This window comes from Oryx dammah, unplaced genomic scaffold, assembly GCF_014754425.2.
Source record: "Oryx dammah isolate SB20612 unplaced genomic scaffold, SCBI_Odam_1.1 HiC_scaffold_24, whole genome shotgun sequence".
NCBI classification, from domain to species: Eukaryota; Metazoa; Chordata; class Mammalia; order Artiodactyla; family Bovidae; genus Oryx; species Oryx dammah.
The window spans coordinates 36,469,925-36,492,728 of record NW_024070208.1 but is presented as its reverse complement, the minus strand read 5'-3'; the positions used below and the strand labels follow the sequence as shown (position 1 = coordinate 36,492,728).

The 22,804-nt window shown below is 38.4% G+C and overlaps 1 protein-coding gene across 1 annotated transcript in view; it reads left to right on the top strand.

Annotated features, from left to right (window-relative positions):
- The window catches only part of RNF17 (ring finger protein 17), a 115,783-nt gene that overhangs the window by 13,505 nt on the left and 79,474 nt on the right, over positions 1-22,804 (top strand). Inside the window, exons 3-9 of the mRNA XM_040266846.1 lie at positions 3,792-3,883; positions 6,560-6,671; positions 7,786-7,866; positions 9,196-9,296; positions 18,191-18,362; positions 19,533-19,609; positions 20,516-20,590. Coding sequence (XP_040122780.1) covers positions 3,792-3,883; positions 6,560-6,671; positions 7,786-7,866; positions 9,196-9,296; positions 18,191-18,362; positions 19,533-19,609; positions 20,516-20,590 — 710 coding nt within the window. The remainder of the gene's footprint in view (positions 1-3,791; positions 3,884-6,559; positions 6,672-7,785; positions 7,867-9,195; positions 9,297-18,190; positions 18,363-19,532; positions 19,610-20,515; positions 20,591-22,804) is intronic.

The window sequence follows — 22,804 nt, the reverse complement described above, 5'->3', positions numbered from 1 at the left end:
GAGGCTTTTGGTTGATTTCTTATCGATTAATGTTCCCTGGAATCAGTTCTCTGGTGTTCTCAGGTTTTAGGCTCAAGCCTCCTGCCTCTGGATTTCAGTCTTATTCTTACAGTAGCCTCAAGACTTCTCCATCCATACAGCACCAATGATAAAACATCTAGGTTAATGGTGAAAAGATTCTGCACAGTGGGGGACACCCAGAGAGGTTCACAGAGTTACATGGAGAAGAGAAGAGGGAGGAAGGACATAGAAGTGACCAGGAAGCGAAAAGGGGGAATCAAAAGGAGAGAGATAGATGTAGGCAGTAATCAGTTCCCTAAGTGTTCTCCATAGCCCGGAACACACACAGAAATTCACAGAGTTGGGAAGAGAAGAGAAGGGGGAGGGAGGAGATAGAGGTGACCTGGGGGAGAAAAAGGAGAGTCAAAAGGGGGAGAGTAATCACGCCAGTAATCACACTCCTAAGTAAAAATGGGTACTGAAGATTTGATTCTTAAAGGTACAAAATTGATAACAAATACCAAAAAGCAAAGATTAAAAAATCTAAAGGTTAAACTCTCAAAAATACAATATTAAAAAAAATCACAAAAATTATAAAAAATACATATGAAGTTTGCTTTAAAAATAGTGTCTTTTTTGCAAGGTAATAGGTTATAAAAATGAAAATTAAAGAAGTAATAGAAGACTTAAAATTAAAAAAAATTTTTTAATGATAATAGTAAAAATATATGTAGGAATTTCTCTGGAGCTGTTGTGGGCAGTGTGGGTCAGTTCAGTTTCAGATAGTTCCAGCTTTTACTTCTCAAGATCTATAGGCCCCTTCCAGTATAATCGGTGCTAACTACAGGGTTTTAATCTATTGCACCTGTCACTTCCAGGTTCCCTCTGTTTATTTTGGCTTCTTCTGTTTGCAGGTCTCTTCAGTGTCTAATTTCCGTCCTGACACAACGGGGCGAAGGTGGTCACTTACTTAGGCTCACTCTTTCAGTCGTGTTGTGGGGAGGGAGGAACATTGCAAACAAATATCACTAGCTTGTGTGGGGAGTGCTCGTAGTGTCTGGGCCACACTCGGTTTGCCCCCACTCGTGGCGTGTGTGCTTTGCCAGTCTACACTGCTCAGGCTCTAGGTTGCTCTGCAAGGGAACTGTCTAATGCAAGCCCTGGGTTGCATGCACTTCTCAGGTCTAAGCCGCTCAGGTTCAGGATCTCGGGTACTCCACAAAGGCGCAGACTCGTTTGGGCCTGAATTTTGTGCCCTTCCCAGGTCCGAGCAGGTCAGGCGACCAGGTGTTTGATGAGTGCGCTCTCCTTAGGTGTGCTGCATCTTATCACCTCCCCTGTCCCAGCCGCTTGGTTTACTGGGTGGCAGCTGGCGCACCATTTCAGGTATGCCATATGTCTCTTCTGGGGAGCTGATCTCTGGCTGCGACCCTCCTGGCAGATGTCAACCATCCAGAATCCCAGGAAGTCTTGGTTAGCAACTGGAAGCCTGCTCGCAGTTTGGTAAGGGATGCCCTCTCTGGGGCTGAGTTTGCCCCTTTCTGGCTCTGGCTGCCTCCCACCTGCCTCCGGTGGGGGATGTGCTGGTCTGCAGCCGGCTAGCTCTTCTCTGGTATTCTCTCACTCCTTTGTTCTGTGAGCGGGCCTGCAGTGCCTTAGGTTAGGGCTTTTCGTGGAATAGTTCTCTCTTTCTCTCTTTTTTCCCTCTCTCTCTGGCTGTCCCACAGTTTGGGTTGCTGTCTCACGTTGTTAGCTCCCTCAGATTGCCCTCAGGGCATTCAGGCCTGGTCCTTACCCTAAGCAATGCAGCCCGTTCCTCCCTGTTCAGCCCCCGCTCGCTGGTGGCAGATATAAGCTTTTGGGCTACTTCTCTGCTGAAAGTTGCCGTTATGCACATAATCTGTGGGTTTTATTTATTTTTCTTCCTGGTTATATTGCCCTCTGAGATTCCAAAACTCCCCACAGAACCACTGGTGAGAGGGTTTTCTGGTATTTGGAAACTTCTCCTCTTTAAAGACTCCCTTCCCGGGATGGGTCTCCATCCCTAACTCTTTTGTCTCTCTTTTTATCTTTTATATTTTGTCCTACATCCTTTTGAAGACAATGGGCTGCCTTTCTGGGTGCCTGATTTCCTCTGTCAGCATTCAGAGGTGGTTTTGTGGAATTTGCTCAGCATTCAGATGTTCTTTCGATGAATTTGTGGGGAAGAAAGTGGTCTCCCTGTCCTATTCCTCCGCCATCTTAGGACCGCCTCCTATCTTTTTCTTATTAAAGTTATTCCCAAGTATTTTATAGTTTCGGGCATACCCTAAGATAGCATTGTAAAAAACTTCACAGTAAAATTTTAAAGTAATGCTCCCAAGAATTTCCTTTAGAAGTGTGGTTAAGTGTAAAGAAAGCTGAGCGCCAAAGAATTGATGCTTTTATTTTTTTTTTTCATAAAGCATACATTCTTTATTTTTTTAATATTTTTTTCTTTTTATTTATTTATTTTTAATTTTACTTTACAATTCTGTATTGGTTTTGCCATACATTGACATGAATCCACCACGGGTGTACATGCGTTCCCAAACATGAACCCCCCTTCCACCCCCCTCCCCACATCTCTCTGGGTCATCCCCGTGTACCAGCCCCAAGCATGCCGTATCCTGCATCAGACATAGACTGGCAATTCGATTCTTACATGATATTATACATGTTTCAATGCCATTCTCCCAAATCATCTCACCCTCTCCCTCTCCCTCTGAGTCCAAAAGTCCGCTATACACATCTGTGTCTTTTTTGCTGTCCTGCATACAGGGTCACATTGCCATCTTTCTAAATTCCATATATATGTGTTAGTATACTATATTGGTGTTTTTCTTTCTGGCTTACTTCACTCTGTATAATCGGCTCCAGTTTCATCCATCTCATCAGAACTGATTCACCACTATGGAGAACAGTGTGGAGATTCCTTTAAAAATTGCAAATAGAACTGCCTTATGACCCAGCAATCCCACTGCTGGGCATACACACTGAGGAAACCAGAATTGAAAGAGACACATTTACCCCAATGCTCATTGCAGCACTGTTTATAATAGCCAGGACATGGAAACAACCTAGATGTCCATCAGCAGATGAATGGATAAGAAAGCTGTGGTACATATACACAATGGAGTACTACTCAGCCATGAAAAAGAATTGATGCTTTTAAACTGTGGTGTTGGAAAAGACACTTGAGAGTCCCTTGAACTGTAAGGAGACAAACCAGTCAGTCCTAAAGAAAGTCAGTCCTGAATATTCAGTGGAAGGACTGATATTGAAGCTGAACATCAGCTTTGGCCACTTGATGCAAAGAACTGACTCATTGGAAAAGACCCTGATACTAGGAAAGATTGAAGGCAAGAGGAGAAGGGAACGACAGAGGATGAGATGGTTGGATGGCATCACTGACTTGATGGACATAAGTTTGAGCAAGCTCTGGGAGTTGGTGATGGACAGGGAAGCCTGGTGTGCTGCAGTCCATGGGGTCATAAAGAGTTGGACATGACTGAGCAACTGAACTGAAAATATTTTAGTTCTGTTTATTTTATTTATTTGTAGTTCTGTTTAGTTGATAGTTGCCAAATTACTGATTTCCTCAAAAATTAAAATAGGATATTAATGTCACTTACGTATGTTTTTCTTTGACTTAAAGATGATGTAAGGATCTTTTCATTTTTCTGTGAATAGCACACTAGTTTTTTTGAATTCTGTATAAACAATTTACTGAATAATTTTTTGGATTTTTGTTTTTAATCTTTTGTCCTAAGGTTGCTACAACTATAAATACAAAACAAGAATACTGCCCAATAGATGGATGTATTAAAGAAGATTCGTTTATGGAAAAATTGCAGCCTAAAAAGTATGTTCCATGTGCACTTATTTTAGTATTTAAAATTCATTGATATCAGTATCTCTAACCCATTGTTTACAGAATGCTCTTTAAGTTTATAATTTGTCTGAGCTGTTAATGAAGTGAAGAATCCAACTTCTAAAGAAGCAACATTACTATGTCCTCATTTAAAGTGCGGGGAAACAGAATTCACAATTACCATTTCTTCACCCTACTTAATTCTTTTAGTCTCTTTTGCATACCTCAGCTCTTCCAGATTCTTTGCTGCTCTGTGGTTCTTCATGGCCTATCCGATAAAATCCAAAATCCTTGAGGCTAGCATTCCTAACTTTGACATTATTGCTTCAGGTCCTCTGTCCAGGTTTAAATGGGTGCTTAGAAACCAACAGAACAGTTATTTATTTAGAAAATAAAACCACTTAGCTAAAGTCTACTTACTGGTTATTGATAGAGCCGGAGGTAGAACTCAGGCTCACTGAATGCCAGTACTGCTCCCACCTCCTCTATTTGTATTCCATCAATCACTTCCTCCATAACCTCTGAGTGGAATGATTAGAATAAATCTTTAGGTATCTTTGTGGCTCCATGTGAGTCAGTGGCCATAACAGTTGGGACATCTTCAGGAATCTAGCAGTTGACTTACCAGGTGAGGGAGGCTGACTTTTTTTTAAAGAGTGCTAAGCTTTTGAACTGTGGTGTTGAAGACTCTTGAGAGTCCCTTGGACTGCAAGGAGATCCAACCAGTCCATTCTGAAGGAGATCAGCCCTGGGATTTCTTTGGAAGGAATGATGCTAAAGCTGAAACTCCAGTACTTTGGCCACCTCATGTGAAGAGTTGACTCATTGGAAAAGACTGTGATGCTGGGAGGGATTGGGGGCAGGAGGAGAAGGGGACAACAGAGAATGAGATGGCTGGATGGCATCACTGACTCGATGGACGTGAGTCTGAGTGAACTCTGGGAGTTGGTGATGGACAGGGAGGCCTGGTGTGCTGCAATTCATGGGGTCGCAAAGAGTCAGACACGACTGAGCGACTGAACTGAAGGATTGTGCACCTACTTCAGAGCTTCCCTGGTGGCTCAGACAGTAAAGCGTCTGCCTGCAATGTGGGAGACCTGGGTTCGATTCCTGGGTCGGGAAGATCCCCTGGAGAAGAAAATGGCAATACACTCCAGCACTCTTGCCTGGAAAATCCCATGGATGGAGGAGCCTGATAGGCTACAGTCCATGGGGTTGCAAAGAATTGGACACGACTGAGCGACTTCACTTTCACTTTCAAGGATTGTGCACCCACTTCAGAGGAGGGAGCCCCTACTCAGCTCTAGCCAGTTTCTGCTATGTGTTAAGACATCCCAGTGGTGCCAGGTTATCCTTCTCAAGACAAAACAGAAATCTGGAATTTCTTTGTGAAGGTTTCTTATTTTTTAAACATGAAAGCCAAATCTGATTATACTTTTGTCTAGATGCATGTAGTGTCAAATATGGTTGAAATTTTACTTTCATAAGTAGATGAATCTGTTTTAGGTATCCCAGTTTTTTCCAAATTGCCAGTTCAAATTAGTTCTCCATGTCAAGTATACTTAGGTTAAAAACTCCTATTTCCTAATTTCAGTAGAGTTTGGTTTAAATAGTGATATGCTTTAAAATAGAAGTGTTCCTTGTTACATGATGCATTGCCTTCCTGATTTTTCTTTAATATTTTGAAACAGGAATTGAATGATGGACTCCTTATGGCTAATGCATTCACTTGTTTTCAAGAACATGGATATCCACTTTTTAAGTAATCTAATGTTTAAAAATTACTTTATCATTTCTTCCTATGAGAGTAACATTCAGTCATCATAGTTTCTTCTATAACCTGTTTTAGGCTATGATTAACTTATTCACCAAACACAGTGTGCTAGCCAACGTAGGGATATAAAGATAAAAAATAGGCAAAAACTCTATCATCTATGGATAAGAAATGCAGCTTGCTTTTCATTTGAAATTACCTGGTAAATTTATTACCTCATTAGCCAGGCCTATAAGTACATTTTTTAATAGCTGGCATTTGTGTGTATACTTAATTACTTTAATTGAGCTTAAGACAGTTGAGTGATTATCAACATCACTACCAAAAAATATCATGGAAGGAGAAAGGATTAAGAAATTAAAGCCCAATTTATACTATAAGCTATTATTTTTAGGAGTTGGTTAAGTTGCATTCTTGATTAAAGTTAGCTTTTCTGGGAGAGGGAGAGGGGGAGATGATTTGGGAGAATGACATTGAAACATGTATATTTTGCCAGTCTATGTCCGATGCAGGATATGGCACGCTTGGGGCTGGTACGCGGGGATGACCCAGAGAGATGTTGTGGGGAGGGGGGTGGGAGGGGGGGTTCATGTTTGGGAACGCATGTACACCCGTGGTGGATTCATGTCAATGTATGCCAAAACCAATACAGAACTGTAAAGTAAAAAAAAAATAAATTATATTAAAAAAAAAATAAAGTTAGCTTTTATATGAGAACATGTCTAGTCATAATTTTCCTCTCTTTGCTTTTCACAGATAATTGAGAACTCATTGTAAATGTCCTTATAAGTCATCATAAGAATTATTTTTAATAGAGGGTAAAAATCAAAATAGAAGATTAAAACCATTATATTAATGTTGATACTTAGAATAATGTACTTGACATTTTCCAGGATGAGGAATTGTTCTCAGGACTTTGAAAAGACTGCTCATCAACAAACTGTTGGTTTAGAACATTCAGCCTCCACACACAGGACTGTTTTGAACCCATCAGCTGTAATAGAGGTATGAAAAATGTAATTTATGAAGTGAGATGAAGCCAAACATTTTTACTTTTCTCTAGTAGCTTGACTTTCCTGTGCTCTCAAGGGTCCTATAATTCAGATTCTTTTGGGAAGTTTAAAGGTAAACCTGCACTCCTTGCTTCACTCTCTTATTTTATTCTAAACTATGCTTCAACAGTTGTTTTCTTTCCAAGTCAACACATTCTGCCTTTGATCAGCTGTTAGTGCTCTTGATATTTACCTGTATTCCCTCTGAACCTAGTTATTGAATTCAGATTTTATGAAACTTGTATAAAATACAAGTTTCCAAATTCTAAGTATGATTTTCCAGTTATTTTAATGGCAACTAAAAGACCTAGTGGCACTTCCTGATGATGATGTAATTCTTGTTGGAAGATTGACTTTTATCAGTTATGGCTTTTGATAACTTTAAATAATATATTCTTTTAATTGAAGGTTAGAAACAGAACAAATTCCAAAGTGCTGTTGAGTGGAATATTAAGTCATTTCATTAAGGAGATTATTGGTGGGCTGGGGGAGGAAAGAGCACTGTCTTCCATGTTTAAATCTTTTTTTTTCCCCATAAGAATTTTCTTTTGTTTTTATCAAGGAATTTCTATATGTTAATTTTAGTGTTTGTTTTTTTTTTTTCTTTTCTGGCCATACCACCTGGCATGCGGGATCTTAGTTCCCCAACCAGGGACCAAACCTGCACCCCCTGCATTGGTAGCATGGACTCCCAACCACTGGACCAGCAGGGAAGTCCCCAGTGTTTAAATCTTAACATAGCCTGATTATAATCTTCATTTTCTTAAAAACTGTTACTGTTTACATGTATTATTTATGATCATGATAATTTTTTTCAGGTAGTTTTGAGTTGCAAAATGGTTATAGGACATAATCTCATTTTTTCAGAAAGATACCTAAAAAAAAAAATCTGGAATACTATGAGCAAAACTCTAAAGTGTTCATTGTTGCATGTTTTCAGATTGCTGTAATGGATGGTTGCTTTTGTAAACAAAATGGTAGCTTGATGTTTTTCCAACTGTTACAGTCTATCTAAGCATCTGTTTTTATATTTTGTATTTGTATGTGGTTCCTCTCTCCCTTCTTAGGAAAGTAAAACTGTGGAAGAGATTGATGAAGCATTGAAGATAGCAGGCCAAAATTTTGAACAATTAAGTATTGCTGTAAAAGTAAGCTTTCTGGATGATTACATTGTATCCTAAATTAAGACATGTTCCATTATAATGTATATCACTGAAGGTAGTAGAGCTTAGCATGATAGGTAGAGCTTACATATGATAATCCAGTGAGAGAGAAACATAAAAAAGAGTGGAAAATTCATGGCCTCCGAGGATTAGTTTCATACCATCTGTGTTGGCAGCCTGCTGAAACTGAAGCTCTGTTAAGGAGCTATAATTTCTGTTTGCTGTGAGCTGAATTTTTTGTCTTGGAAGCATTGCAGATCACTATTCTTATACTGCTAATTATTTGGCTGTATACTGTTAAACAGATTTTTAGATTCTTTTCTTTCTTGGCCCATCAACCCAAGAGAGAGACTTCCCTCACTGATTGACAGAGAACAAGCTCCTTGCACCTACCAACAGCAAATTCACGACCAAGGCATTCAAAAGATTGTAGCTAACATAGAATTTAAGAGTTCAACATATGTATTTGCAGAATACTGCATCTCATATCCCCCCAATTTTTAACCAATTTTGGCATCAAATCTAAGTCCAAAATCTCATCTAAGTATCTTCTAAATCAAGTATGGGTGAGATTCAGGGTATAACTCATGCTGGGGCAGAATTCCTCTCCAGCTGTGAATGTGTGAAACTAGTAAATTATCTACTTCTAAAATATTAATGCATTTGTTGAGCAGGCATAGGATAGACATTACCATTTAAAAAAGGAAAGATTAAAAGAAAAAAAAGGTCACAAATCTCAAGCAGTGAGTCTTTGTTTAAAATACAAGGAAATTTGTGGAATAGTTAACATTTTAATTAAAATATTTGTGTGTGCATATATATATATAGGGTTTTTTTTTGTCCTTAGTGTGTGGCATGCAGGATCTTAGTCCCCTGACCAGGGATCGAACCCATGCCCTCATGCATTGGGAGTGCAGAATCTTAACCACTGGACCACCAGTGAAGCCCCTAATGTTATATTTTAAGTTTTTATAAATTTAAGGAATCCTGCCAGAGAGAAACTTAGCTGTCCAAAATGATCCATTTCCTGTACTGAGTAAAAGTGATGAGAAGTTCAGAAAACTTAGTGGGTTTTCTAGTCCTTTTTGCCAATTTTATCAGTACAAAGTACTAACAAAGATGTGATCTTGCTGACAAGAACAAAGATTAAAAGTTTAACCATGTGATTTTTCCCATTTTTATCATCTGATCTCTTCTGTTGTGATTTTGAAAAGAGTCCAAAAAGTACCTTTTACTTTTCAAAATTATGTTGAATAACACAATTACCACAAAATAAAAATACCAAATTAGGTCTTTGTATTATCTTTTTCCTAGATGCTTGAACACATACACAGTCAAACAAAAGAGGAGACAGTCTGTCTTAAAGAGGTTCTGGAGAAGCAGTTTGATCAGCTTTTCACTTCTCTTGATTCCAGGTAATAAGTTAAAAATATAGACTCAGTGCAACTGAAGCTTTTAACATCAACTTGTCATTTTATTCCTCTGCATAGATTGGAAAAAATTAGTAGATTTTAAACAAGTTTAAAAGGTAATGGGTGGTTCCCTTACAAGCTGATGTTTACAGCTTCGAAATGAAGAAAAACTATTTATTCAGGCTATTTGCCTTCTGGTCCCAAAGCTGTTAAATAATTTCTTTCTTAAAGCAGTTAGCACAGAAAAATGCTATTTCTGAATCCTGTTGTAGAATTCCGCATACTTGGGAAAATGCAAACATATGTTTTCATGTACATAATGCCATCATTTTTTTATGTGTTTACTTGCATCAAGAGCAAATAATGATTTTTCTAAACACATACCATACGGTTACATATCCATCCTTTTTAAAAATGTTGATATATATGATCTCAAGTAATCTTTAATCACATTTTGCATTTTAAGAGACAGATTCATAAAAGTTGTGATGAATGGGTATTTAGAAATGGTGCTTGTCTATTTGACTTTTGTTTCTTTTTTTAATTTCTAATTGGAATGCCCAGATCATAGGTTCATCACTCTGAATGAATCAGTTGATATTCTTTATTCCTTGATATTTATGGTATCTCACATTTGGTATTTATATTATCTAAGTGATAGGTCAGTTCAGTTCAGTTGCTCAGTCATGTCCAACTCTTTGTGACTCCGTGGACTACAGCACGCCAGGCTTCCCTTGTCCATCACCAACTCCTGGAGTTTGCTGAAGCTCATGTCCATTGAGTCAGTGATGCCATCCAGCCATTTCACCCTCTGTTGTCCTCTTCTCCTTCTGCCTTCAATCTTTCCCAGCATCAGGGTCTTTTCCAATGAGTCAGTTCTTTGTATCAGGTGGCCAAAATATTGGTGTTTAAAGGTGATAAGTCATGTGCATGCATCTTAAATGTTTTTAATAGTGGTAAATATACATCATAAAGTTTACCTTTTTAACCATTTAAGAGTGTACATTTTAGTGGTGGGGGAGGGATGAATCAGAAGCTTGAGATAAACATACACTATTATATATAAGATAAATAAGAAACTACTGTATAGCATAGAGAAATGTATTCAGTATTCTGTGATAACCTATATGAGAAAAGAATCAAAAAAAGATTATATGTATAACTGAATCACTTTTCTGTATACCTGAAACTAATATTAATATTAGTTAATAATATTAAACTAATATTAATATAACATTGAAAATCAACTATAGTCCAATAAAATTGAAATTTAAAAATGTATAGTTTAGTGGCATACAATAATTTTATGTGTAACTTTTTAAGGACTACCAAATTGTATTCTGTGATGGCCGCACATGTTACTTTTCCACCAGCAGTGCTCAAAGGTTCCAGTTTGTCCACATCCTCACCAGCATCCTATTTTCTTTTTTGAAAAGAATAGCCATTTTGAGGATGTGAAGTGGTATCTCATTTTGGATTTGATTTACATTTCCATGATAGCTAGTATTGGGGAGCACATCTTTTCATGTGCTTATTAGTTGACCATTTATGTATTTTCTCTGGAGAAATATGTATTCCAGTCCTTTGACCATTTTTGGATTGTTTATTTTGTTATTGATGGGGTAGGAATTCTTTATACATTATGGATATCAGTCCTTTATGAGATGTATCATTTTCATATATTTTCTCTTCTTCCTGTGGCTTGCCTTTTGTTTGTGGTTTAAAATTTTTTTATTGAAATACAGTATTAGTTTGAATTTGAATTACATTTGAATTACAGTATTAGTTTCAGGTGTACAGCAGAGTGATTCAGTTATACATATTCTTTTTCATTATAGGTTATTACAAGATATTGCCTATAATTCCCTGTGCTGTACAGTATGTCCTTGTTTTTTATCTACTTTATATATAGTAGTGTGTATATGTTAATCCAAAATGCTTAATTTGTCCCTTCTACCCTTAAATGTTTGTGGGTCTGTTTCTGACTTGTAAGTTCATTTATATTCCACATAAAAGTGATATATGACACTTGTCTTTCTTTGTCTGACTTCAGTAAGTATAATATTCTCTAGGTCCATCCATGTTGCTGCAAATGGCATTGATTAATGCTTTTTTATGGCTGAGTCATATTCCATCATATACATATATCACATCTTTTTTATCAGTTTAAGTTATTTCCTAGTCTTGGCTAATGTAAATATTGCTACTTTGAGTACTTTGAACATTGAAGTGCATGTATTGAGTTTTAGAGTCCCCATCTTCTCTGGATATGTGCCCAGGAATGGGATTGCTGGATCGTATGGTTACTGTTTTTAGTTTTTTATAAAACCTCCATACTGTTCTCCAAAGTGAATGCACCAAGTTTCCATTCCCACTGACAGTATAGGAGGGCTCCCTTTTCTCCACACACTGTCTAGCATTTATTTGTAGACTTTTTGATGATGACCATTCTGATTTGTGGGAAGTGGGATACCTCATTGTAGTTTTGATTTCCATTTTTCTAATAATTTGTGATGTTGGATATCTTTTCATATTCCTGTTGACCATCTGTGTAATGGTCTTCTTTGGAGAAATGTCAGTTTAGGTCTTTTGCCCATTTTTAAAATTTTTTTTGAGCTGTATAAGCTGTTTGTATGTTTTAGAAATTAAGCCTTTGTTGCTCATGTAGTTTGCAAATATTTTCTTCCAGTCCATAGGTTGTCTGTTATTGTTGAACTAAATTATTTAGCTGTGCCAGGACTTAGTTGTTGCATGTGGGATCTAGTTCCCCAACCAGAGATTGGACCCAGGTCTCCTGCATTTGGAATCTTAGCCTTGGACCACCAGGCAAATCCCTCCTTTTCACTCTCTTGATAGCATTCTTTGATCCAAACATGTTTTTAATTTGTGAAGTCCAATTTATCTATTTTCTCTTTTGTTGCCTGTGTCTAGGTGTCATATCCAAGAAATTGTTGCCAAATCTTCAATCATGAAACTTTCTCCAACTGTGTTTTCTTCTAAGAGTTTTACAGTTTTAGCTTTTACATATAGATCTTTGAGGCATTTTAAGCTACTTTTTGTATATAGTGTAAAGGAAGGGTCCAGCTTCATTCTTTACCATATGGATATCCAGTTTTCCCAGCACCATTTGTTGGAAAGATGGGTCTTTTTTCCATTGAATGGTCTTGGGACTCCTGTCAAAACTCAGTGACCATGTTTGTGAAGATTTATTTCTGGGCTCTCTATTCTCTTCCATTGGTCCATCTGTCTGTTCTTGTGGCAGTAGGATACTGTTTTAATTACTGTGGCTTTGTAGCAAATTTTGAAATCAGGATGTGTAAGCTCTCCAACTTTGTTCTTTCTCAAGATTGTTTTGAAAGCTTGGGGTCCCTTGAGATCTCCTGTAACTTTTAGGATGGGTTTTTCTATTATGCATGAAGCATCATTGGAATTTTGATATGGATGGCTTTGAATTATAAATTGCTTTGGGTATTGACATCTTAATAAATATTAAGTGTTCCAGTTCATGATTATAAGAGATCTTTCCATTTATTTTGGCTTCATTAATTTCAGCAATGTTATGCAGTATACAGCAAATGTACAAGTCTGTTGCAGCCTCAGTTACATTTATTCCTGAGTACAGTCTTCTTTTTATTCTTTTCGTAAAATGAATTGTTTTGTCAATTTCCTTTTTGGACTGTTCATTGTTAGTATGTAGAAATATATCTGATTTTTTGTGTGTTTATTTTGTATACTGTATCTTTGCTGAACTTATTTATTAGCCCTACTACTATTCTTGTGATATCTTTATCTACAAGACTTCCCTGGTGGCTTAGACACAATTGTCTTCTACCTACAATGCGGAAGACCTGGATTCAGTCTCTGGGTCAGGAAGATCTCCTGGAGAAGGAAATGGCAACCCACTCTAGTATTCTTGCCTGGAAAATCCCATGGATAGAGGAGCCTGGTAGGCTATAGTCTATGGGGTCACAAAGAATCGGACACAACTGAGCGACTTCACTTTCTTCTCTTTTTTTCTTACCTATATCATGTCATCTGCAAAAAGACATCACTTTCTTTTTGTCAATTTGGGTGGCTTTTATGTCTTTTTTTGACTAATTATTCTGGCTAGAACTTAAAATAGTATATTAAGTAGCAGTGGTAAACTCTCACACCCTTTTCTTACTACTGTCCTTAGAAGAAAAGCTGTCAGTCTTTCATCATCCAGTGTAATGTTAGCTGTGGGATTTTCTTCTGTAAGTTTTATACGTTGGTGTAGTTTTCCTCAATTCCTCGTTGGAGTATTTTTATCCTGAAAGGGTGTTGAGACCGTCATATCCTTTTTCTCTATAATTTGAGAGGATATTGAGGGGGGGGGTGCGGGTTTCTTCTTTCTGTTAATATGCTATATAACATTAATTGATACTTATACTTCATTTCAGGAGTAAATCCCACTTGGCATGATGTATTATTCTTTCTTTGTTCTGCTGATTCAATTTGCTAGTATTTTGTTGAGGATTTTTACTTAATGCTCATAAGAGACACTGATCAATAGTTTTCTGGTAGTGTTTTCTTATGGGTTTGGTATGAAGGTGATGCTGGTCTCAGAATAAGTTGGAAAGTGTTTCCTGTGGCTCTTCAGTATTTTAGAGGGGAATTGGTTTTTTTTTTTTTTCCTTTGAATTTTTGATAGAATTTACCAGTGAAGTCCTCTGGTCTGGGCTTTTCTGTGGGGGAAGCTTTTGATTACTAATTCAATCTTGTTACTTTTTACTGATCTGCTCAGATTTTCTATTTCTTCATGATTCAGTGTTGATAGGTGGTGTGTTTGTAGGAATTCATCCGCTTCATCTAGGTTATCCAATTTCTTGGCATAGTTATTCATAGCATTGCCTTCAAATTTTTTTAGTTTCTGTAAAATTGATTATGAACAAAACTAGTGGAGGTGATGGAATTCCACTTGAGCTATTTCAAATCCTAAAAGATGATGCTGTGAAAGTGCTGCACTCAATATGCCAGCAAATTTGGAAAACTCAGCAGTGCCCACAGGACTGGAAAAGGTCAGTTTTCATTCCAATCACAAAGAAAGGCAACGCCAAACAATGCTCAAACTACTACACAATTGCACTCATCTCACACTCTAGTAAAGTAAAGCTCAAAATTCTCCAAGCCAAGCTTCAGCAATACGTGAACCATGAAATTCCAGATGTTCAAGCTGGTTCTAGAAAGGGCAGAGGAACCAGAGATCAAATTGCCAACATCCAGTGGATCATCAAAAAAGCAAGAGAATTCCAGAAAAACATCTATTTCTGTTTTATTGACTATGCCAAAGCCTTTGACTGTGTGGATCACCACAAACTGTGGAAAATTCTGAAAGAGATGGGAATACCAGACCACCTGACCTGCCTCTTGAGAAATCTGTATGCAGGTCAGGAAGCAACAGTTAGAACTGGACATGGAACAACAGACTGGTTCCAAATAGGAAAAGGAGTACGTCAAGGCTGTATATTGTCACCCTGCTTATTTAACTTCTATGCAGAGTACATCATGAGAAACGCTGGGCTGGAAGAAGCACAAGCTGGAATCAAGATTGCCAGGAGAAATATCAATAACCTCAGATATGCAGATGACACCACCCTTATGGCAGAAAGTGAAGAGGAACTAAAAAGGCTCTTGATGAAAGTGAAAGAGGAGAGTGAAAAAGTTGGCTTAAAGCTCAGCATTCAGAAAACTAAGATCATGGCATCCGGTCCCATCACTTCATGGGAAATAGGTGGGGAAACAGTGGATGACTTTATTTTTGGGGGCTCCAAAATCACTGCAGATGCTAACTGCAGCCATGAAATTAAAAGATGCTTACTCCTTGGAAGGAAAGTTGTGACCAACCTAGACAGCATATTCAGAAGCAGAGACATTGCCAACAAAGGTCCTAGGTCTAGTCAAGGCTAAAGTTTTTCAAGTAGTCATGTATGGATGTGAGAATTGGACTATAAAGAAAGCTGAGTGCCAAAGAATTTATGCTTTTGAACTGTGGTGTTGGAGAAGACTCTTGAGAGTCCCTTGGACTGCAAGGAGAACCAACCAGTCCATCCTAAAGGAGATCAGTCCTGGGTGTTCATTGGAAGGACTGATGTTGAAGCTGAAACTCCAATACTTTGGCCACCCGATGCGAAGAGCAGACTCATTTCAAAAGACTCTGATGCTGGGAAAGATTGAGGGCAGGAGAAGGGGACGACAGAGGATGAGCTGGTTGGATGGCCTCACCGACACAATGGACATGGGCTTGGGTGGACTCCGGGAATTGGTGATGGACAGTGAGACCTGGCGTGCTGCGGTTCATGGGGTTGCAAAGTGTCAGACATGACTGAACAACTGAACTGAATGCCTACTTTATTTTTTATTTTAGTAAATTGATTCTTGTTTTTCTAGGCACTGTTTCTAAAATTGGTGAATTTTAATCTCAAAGAACCGTCTTTTGGTTTCATTGATTTTTCTCTATTTTTGCTAGCTATTTACTTATTTCTGCTCTAATCCTATTATTTCTTCCTTCTGCCACCTTTGCGTTTAGTTTGTTATTTTGGAGTTTCTAAGGTATAAACATAAAGATTGAAGGCAGAAGAAGAGGGTGGCAAAGGGTGAGATGTTAGATAGCATCACTGACTCAATAAAATGAATTTGAGCAAACTCTGGGAGATAGTGAAGGACAGGGAAGCCTGGTGTGTTGCAGTGCATTGGGTCGTAAAGAGTCGGACATGACTTAGCAACTGAACAACAGCAAAGGTGTAAAATTAGGTTGTTGGTTTGTGATGCCTTTTTTAATATACTTACAGCTATATATTTATTTCTCTCTCAGATCCAATTTAACTGCATCCCATAAATTTTGATATTTTGATTTTTCATTTTCATTTGTCTCAAAATACTCTCCTTGTGTTACTTTTCTTTGATCAATTTGTGTTTAGGAGTATGTTCTTTAATTTCCACTTATTTGTGGAATTTCCAGTTTCCTTCTGTTATTGAGTTCTAGTTTTCATTCCTTTGTGTTCAGAGAGGATACCTTGTATACATTGTCTTTTAAAACGTATTAAGACTTGTTTTTTTTTTTGAGCTAACCGGGCCTAACCTGGAGTATGCTACCTGTATGCTTGAGGAACCTTTTTGCAACCTTCTTGGGTGGTCTCGGTTCCTCTTGCTGCCTGAGTGCCAAATTAAGTGAAAGGGTTTTTCAGGCAGCCCCCCTTCCCCCCAGCCCCCACCACCTCCTCGCTCCCCCCGCACCCCCACCACAGAGTAGGACATTGCAAAGAAGGCAGTGGCACCCCACTCCAGTACTCTTGCATGGAAAATCCCAAAATCCCATGGGTGGAGGAGCCTGGTGGGCTGCAGTCCATGGGGTCGCAAAGAGTCGGACACAACTGAGCAACTTCACTTTCACTTTTCACTTTCATGCATTGGAGAAGTAAATGGCAACCCACTCTAGTGTTCTTGCCTGGAGAATCCCAGGGACGGGGTAGCCTGGTGGGCTGCCGTCTGTGGTGTCGCACAGAGTCGGACACGACTGAAGCAACTTAGCAGCAGCAGCAGCAGCAGCATGCTCCCTTTGGAGGGAAGGAATCAGGACGTATGCTGCTGCCTCCAGACCAGGACTGCACCACACTGAGGAAAGGTCTGGGAAAGGACAAGAAATGAAATGTCCTGCTGATAAAGAAAGTGGCTTTTTTTCCACTGCACATTTGTGTCATTGCTGTATACCTTTGTCCATTCTCCAGTTCTAGAAGGTTATTGTAACCAATTTTTAGCTGTCATTTGACATCACCATTGAAGAACAAGGACTTCGAGTCTCCTAGTCTGCCATTTTGCTAACATCACTCCCTGGGCATGAATTTTGGGGAGAATCATCTGAAACTTATCAAAATGACCATTTATCTCCTAAATAAATGATTTTTATAAATTGTATATGTAATTACTAATAATTTTTTGGAATACTTTTTCACCTGCAGAGCATGTGTGTATTTTAGTCATTCACTTGTGTCCGACTCTTTGTGACCCCATGGACTGTAGCCCGCCAGGCTTCTCTGCCCTTGGAATTCTCCAGGCAAGAATACTGGAGTGGGTTGCCATTCCCGTCTCCAGGGGTTCTTCCCAACCCAGGGATTGAACCTGGGTCTCCTGCATTGCAGGCTGATTCTTTACCATCTGAGCTATCAGGGAAGTCCTTGCAGAGCCCGTGGCACATTCTTATTACTCTTCAGTGTGGCAAATTCCCCGTTTTTGAGGCCAGATTTGAACTGAGGAAATCATTTTATTCATTTACAAGATGAATAAAATGAGCAATAATTTTTGGTACAAAATATCTTAATTTCCGTGATAAAGTAATTCCACTATAGGTACAAAGAATTTTTGAGTAATAAAGGAATAACTCTTCAGTTTCATAACTGATAGCTTTGAAGATTATAGTTAATTGATACCTAAGTTTTGGTTTGGTGAAGTCTATTTTAAAGTTTTATTTCAAATTCATGTAATACGTATCTGCCTATGAAATTTTAAAATGTGCAGGTAGATCCTTGTGAGAAATGAATACAGATAGTCTTTGTAATGGCACAAGTGACTGCAGGATAGCCACGATTCTCTTACTTTTAAAAGTGGTAGATTCTTCTAGGGTTTGTCTTACCTCTGCAGTTCTGTGACACCTGTATCTGGAACATAACTATATTCTTCTACAAAAGTTACTTTTTCTCTGGTTACATATACATAGCTTTCAACTATAATAGATTTCAGTTCAGTTGAATGTCTCATTAACCATATTAAAATTTAAGTTCATGAAACTGAAATTACCTTTTCAGTACTTTTGAGTTATGATAAATTTGCTTTCATAAAATTGTTTGTGAAATAATTGAAAAATAACTTAATTTTAAATGAAGGAAGAAGAGCCTGTGTGAAGAGTTAGTAAGAAATACAGACAGTTATTTATCAAAAATAATAGTGACTAAAAGCTACATTGAAGCAAAAAAAAGTGATTTGGATGCAGCTATGAAGATAGCAAGAGAATTAAAATCTGCACCTTCTCTAAGGATGTATTGTGACCTAAATCAGGTAATTTTAATAGTTCGTAATGTGAATTATTTCTGTGGTAGCTTACTTTACCTGCTTTGGAATATGATATCTAAGACTTAACTGGAAGAATTTGCTTTTCAGATTATCCTAACTTTATGGCATCAATTTAGAATTCTTAGGAGTTTAAATTCTAAGATAAACATTAATAACTTTGTTTGACCTTTTATTTACCACTTAGGGAAAGGGTGCAGTAAAGTCTTTATAACACACAATCTGAGAACAAATAGGATGATATTAAGTCAAAAGTTGTTTCTAGGACACTTGAATAAAAAACAAGAACAAATAAGAGTAGCAAAATAAATAGGACTCTGTTTTTATAGACAGGTATGACTATCAACTCTTAACTTAAAAATTAATCAAAATGCTGTTTAAGTTTTTCTCCCAACCCCCGACTCTGTGAGTCAGGATACAAGGTGCTTCAACCCTGTCCTGTCATCTAATCATGTGCCTGGAGTTGGGCAGAAATAGAAACATGTTTCTTGCTAAATTGTTTGCCGGGAAAGGGTTACCATCAGTCCTCTTTGCTAAGTTCTGTCTTGTTCCCTTGAGGTATAGATCCTACTCTGTTGTCTTGGAATCTTCAGGACCTTATTCCCCATAGATAATCAGATGTTTGGACTGAACTGAGATGTAAAATAGAAGCTCTTGGTTTACCTGCTTCCAAAGTCTTGAACTTTTAAAGTTTTTGCACCGTCTTACTTGACCAGGCCTCCATCTAGCTGTAGTTACAAGAACAGTAGTAGTCTATTCCTGTGTATTACACATGAAACATTAGGAGGAGAAAAAAAGTAAAATTTGGTCTTCACCCTAGTTAGCCACATTAGGAAGATGGGGGCAGAAAAAGAGAGAAACGTTTGAGGACAGCAGTGCAGGCGCACAAGTGTGATCAGAATTTCCCCTGATTGTGTAGCTGTATCCCATTATTAATTAGTTGTTATCTTTTGTTGTTATATCTTAATACACATCTCCAAAAAATTTTAAATTTCGGGGAAATTTGCATGCCTCCCTTTGCTTGCCTAAAATCAGACCCTGAGCACGTTAATGAAATACCTAAAGAGTATAGTTTTCCCTCTGAAATCTTACTCTGTTTCAATAGTATTTGTAACAAAGCAAAATGCACATATGAGCAATACTTCTCTTTGATTCTAGATTATCCGGACTTTGAAGTTAACATTTGAGAGTGACTTGTCACAAGTCAGCTCTCTAAAGCTAAAGAAGTCTCCCAAGTAAGTAATTGTAATTCATAAAAGTAATCTATAATTCAGAAGAGTCTGATAAAATTAGAACCTGTATTTATTAAAATCACAAGCAATTATAAATTGAAAATTTGAGTCAAAAATATTTCCCAGATTAGCAACCAAATTAAGTGTGATTTATGAATTTAAAAGTTGTTTCAATGCTCTTTCAGAGTTTTTCAGTTCAGTTCAGTCACTCAGTCATGTCCGACTCTTTACAACCCCATGAATCACAGCACACCAGGCCTCCCTGTCGATCACCAACTCCCGGAGTTCACCCAAACTCATGACCATCAAGTCGGTGATGCCATCTAGCCATCTCATCCTTTGTCGTCCCCTTCTCCTCCTGCCCCCAATTCCTCCCAGCATCAGGGTCTTTTCCAGTGAGTCAGCTCTTCTCATGAGGTGGCCAAAGTACTGGAGTTTCAGCTTTAGCATCATTCCTTCCAAAGAAATCCCAGGGCTGATCTCCTTTAGGAGGGACTGGTTGGATCGCCTTGCAGTCCAAGGGACTCTCAAGAGTCTTCTCCAACACCACAGTTCAAAAGCATCAATTCTTCAGCGCTCAGCTTTCTTCACAGTCCAACTCTCACATCCATATATGACCACTGGAAAAACCATAGCCTTGACTAGACAGACTTTTGTTGGCAAAGTAATGTCTCTGCTTTTGAATATGCTATCTAGGTTGGTCATAACTTTTCTTCCAAGGAGTAAGCGTCTTTTAATTTCATGGCTGCAGTCACCATCTGCAGTGATTTTGGAGCCCAAAAAAATAAAGTCTGACACTGTTTCCCCTGTTTCCCCTCTACTGCAGAGTTTTTAATGTTAGCTAATTTTTATTAGAGAAAGTAATAAACTTACATTAGAACACTTTTTATGCTAAGTGTTTAATTTTAGGTTGAATATGAATTGCAGTGAGATCATCTGTATGTTCAACAGTATGGGAAATATTGAATTTGAGGATTCAACACGGTAAGTATAAGAATGACAACATGCCGTTAGTGTCTGATATGGCCTAAGGGACAGAAATATTAGATCAAACAAAAAAAATTGATCTTTATGTATAGAACAGACTTTTGGACTCTGTGGGGAAGGGAGAGGGTGGGATGATTTGGGAGAATGGCATTGAAACATGTATAATATCATATAAGAAATGAATTGCCAATCTAGGTTCAATGCAGGATACAGGATGCTTGGGGCTGGTGCACTGGGATGACCCAGAGAGATGGTGTGGGGAGGGAGGTGGGAGAGGGGTTCAGGATTAGGAATTCATGTATACCTGTGGCAGATTCATGTTGATGTATGGTGAAACCAATACAGTATTGTAAAGTAAAATAAAGTAAAATTTTTTAAAAATTGATCTTTAGTATAATGTTGTTGATTCAAAAGTTGAAAAATAATGTAAGGGCAAAATGGATTCTATAAATTAATGCTACATAAAATATTTAAAAATTAAAAGACCTAGAAAGGATTAGTATCCAATGATGTATGTGTCATCTTTGAGATTCGTTTATTCAGCCAGTGTTGAACACTGATGTGCTAGCCTCTAAGTGTTGAAAAGTGAAAGTGTTTACTCAGTCATGTCTGACTCTTTGCAACCCTATGGACTGTATAGCCCTGTCAGGCTCCTCTGTCCATGGGATTTCCCAAGCAAGATTACTAGAGTAGGTAGCCATTCCCTTCTCCAGGGGATCTTCTGGACCCAGGAACTGAACCCGTGTCTCCTGCATCTTCTCCATTTGCAGGCAGATTCTTTACCACTGAGACATAACACCCTAGATACTGAGATTTATGCAGAGAAGTTACAGTAAATAAAGAATGACATATGTAAATAGTAAAGTACATAATTGCTTTGATAGTAAAATGTGCAGTCTAATGGAGATGCAAAAGAAGGGAATGATCAGTTCTTTGCAGGGTACCAGGAGACTTGGAAAGAGCAGATTTGATTTTCCCCCATTCATGAAAAGTGAGTAGCAGTTGAAAGGGAGAAGAGTAGGGAGGCAGCATCTTAGCAGAAAGAAATTTATGGACAGTGAGATAGTATACTGTGTTCAGGAACCTGCATGTAGAATATTGTTTGACAGAGGATACATAGAGGCTTAATCCTAAAAACCTTGTATGCTTTGGTGTTCTTTGAACTTTATTTCCTAGACCTGTGCCACCCAGTATGGTAGCTGCTAACCATGTGTGGTTATTTAAATTTAAACATAAATTAAAACTAAATAAAATGAAGATTTTAGTTCTTTGGTTGCACTAGCCACATTTCAGGTGCTCAGTAGCTATATTTGGTTCAGTTCAGTCACTCAGTCGTGTCCGACTCTTTGCGACCCCATGAATCGCAGCACACCAGGCCTCCCTGTCCATCACCAACTCCCGGAGTTCACTCAGACTCAACGTCCATCGAATCATTGATGCCATCCAGCCATCTCATCCTCTGTCGTCCCCTTTTCCTGCCCCCAATCCCTCCCAACATCAGAGTCTTTTCCAGTGAGTCAACTCTCCTCATGAGGTGGCCAAAGTACTGGAGTTTCAGCTTCAGCATCATTCCTTCCAAAGAAATCCCAGGGCTGATCTCCTTCAGAATGGACTGGTTGGATCTCCTTGCAGTCCAAGGGACTCTCAAGAGTCTTCTCCAACACCACAGTTCAAAAGCATCAATTGTTCGGCACTCAGCCTTCTTCACAGTCCAACTCTCACATCCATACATGACTACTGGAAAAACCATAGCCTTGACTAGACGGACCTTAGTCGGCAAAGTAATGGCTCTGCTTTTGAAAATGCTATCTAGGTTGGTTACAACTTTTCTTCCAAGGAGTAAGTGTCTTTTAATTTCATGGCTGCAGTCTCCATCTGCAGTGATTTTGGAGCCCCCCAAAATAAAGTCAGCCACTGTTTCCCTATCTGTTGCCCATGAAGTGATGGGACTGGATGCCATAATCTTCATTTTCTGAATGTTGAGCTTTAAGCCAACTTTTTCACTCTCCTCTTTCACTTTCATCAAGAGCCTTTTTAGTTCCTCTTCACTTTCTGCCATAAGGGTGGTGTCATCTGCATATCTGAGGTTATTGATATTTCTCCCGGCAATCTTGATTCCAGCTTGTGCATCTTCCAGCCCAGCGTTTCTCATGATGTACTCTGTATAGAAGTTAAATAAGCAGGGTGACAATATACAGCCTTGACGTACTC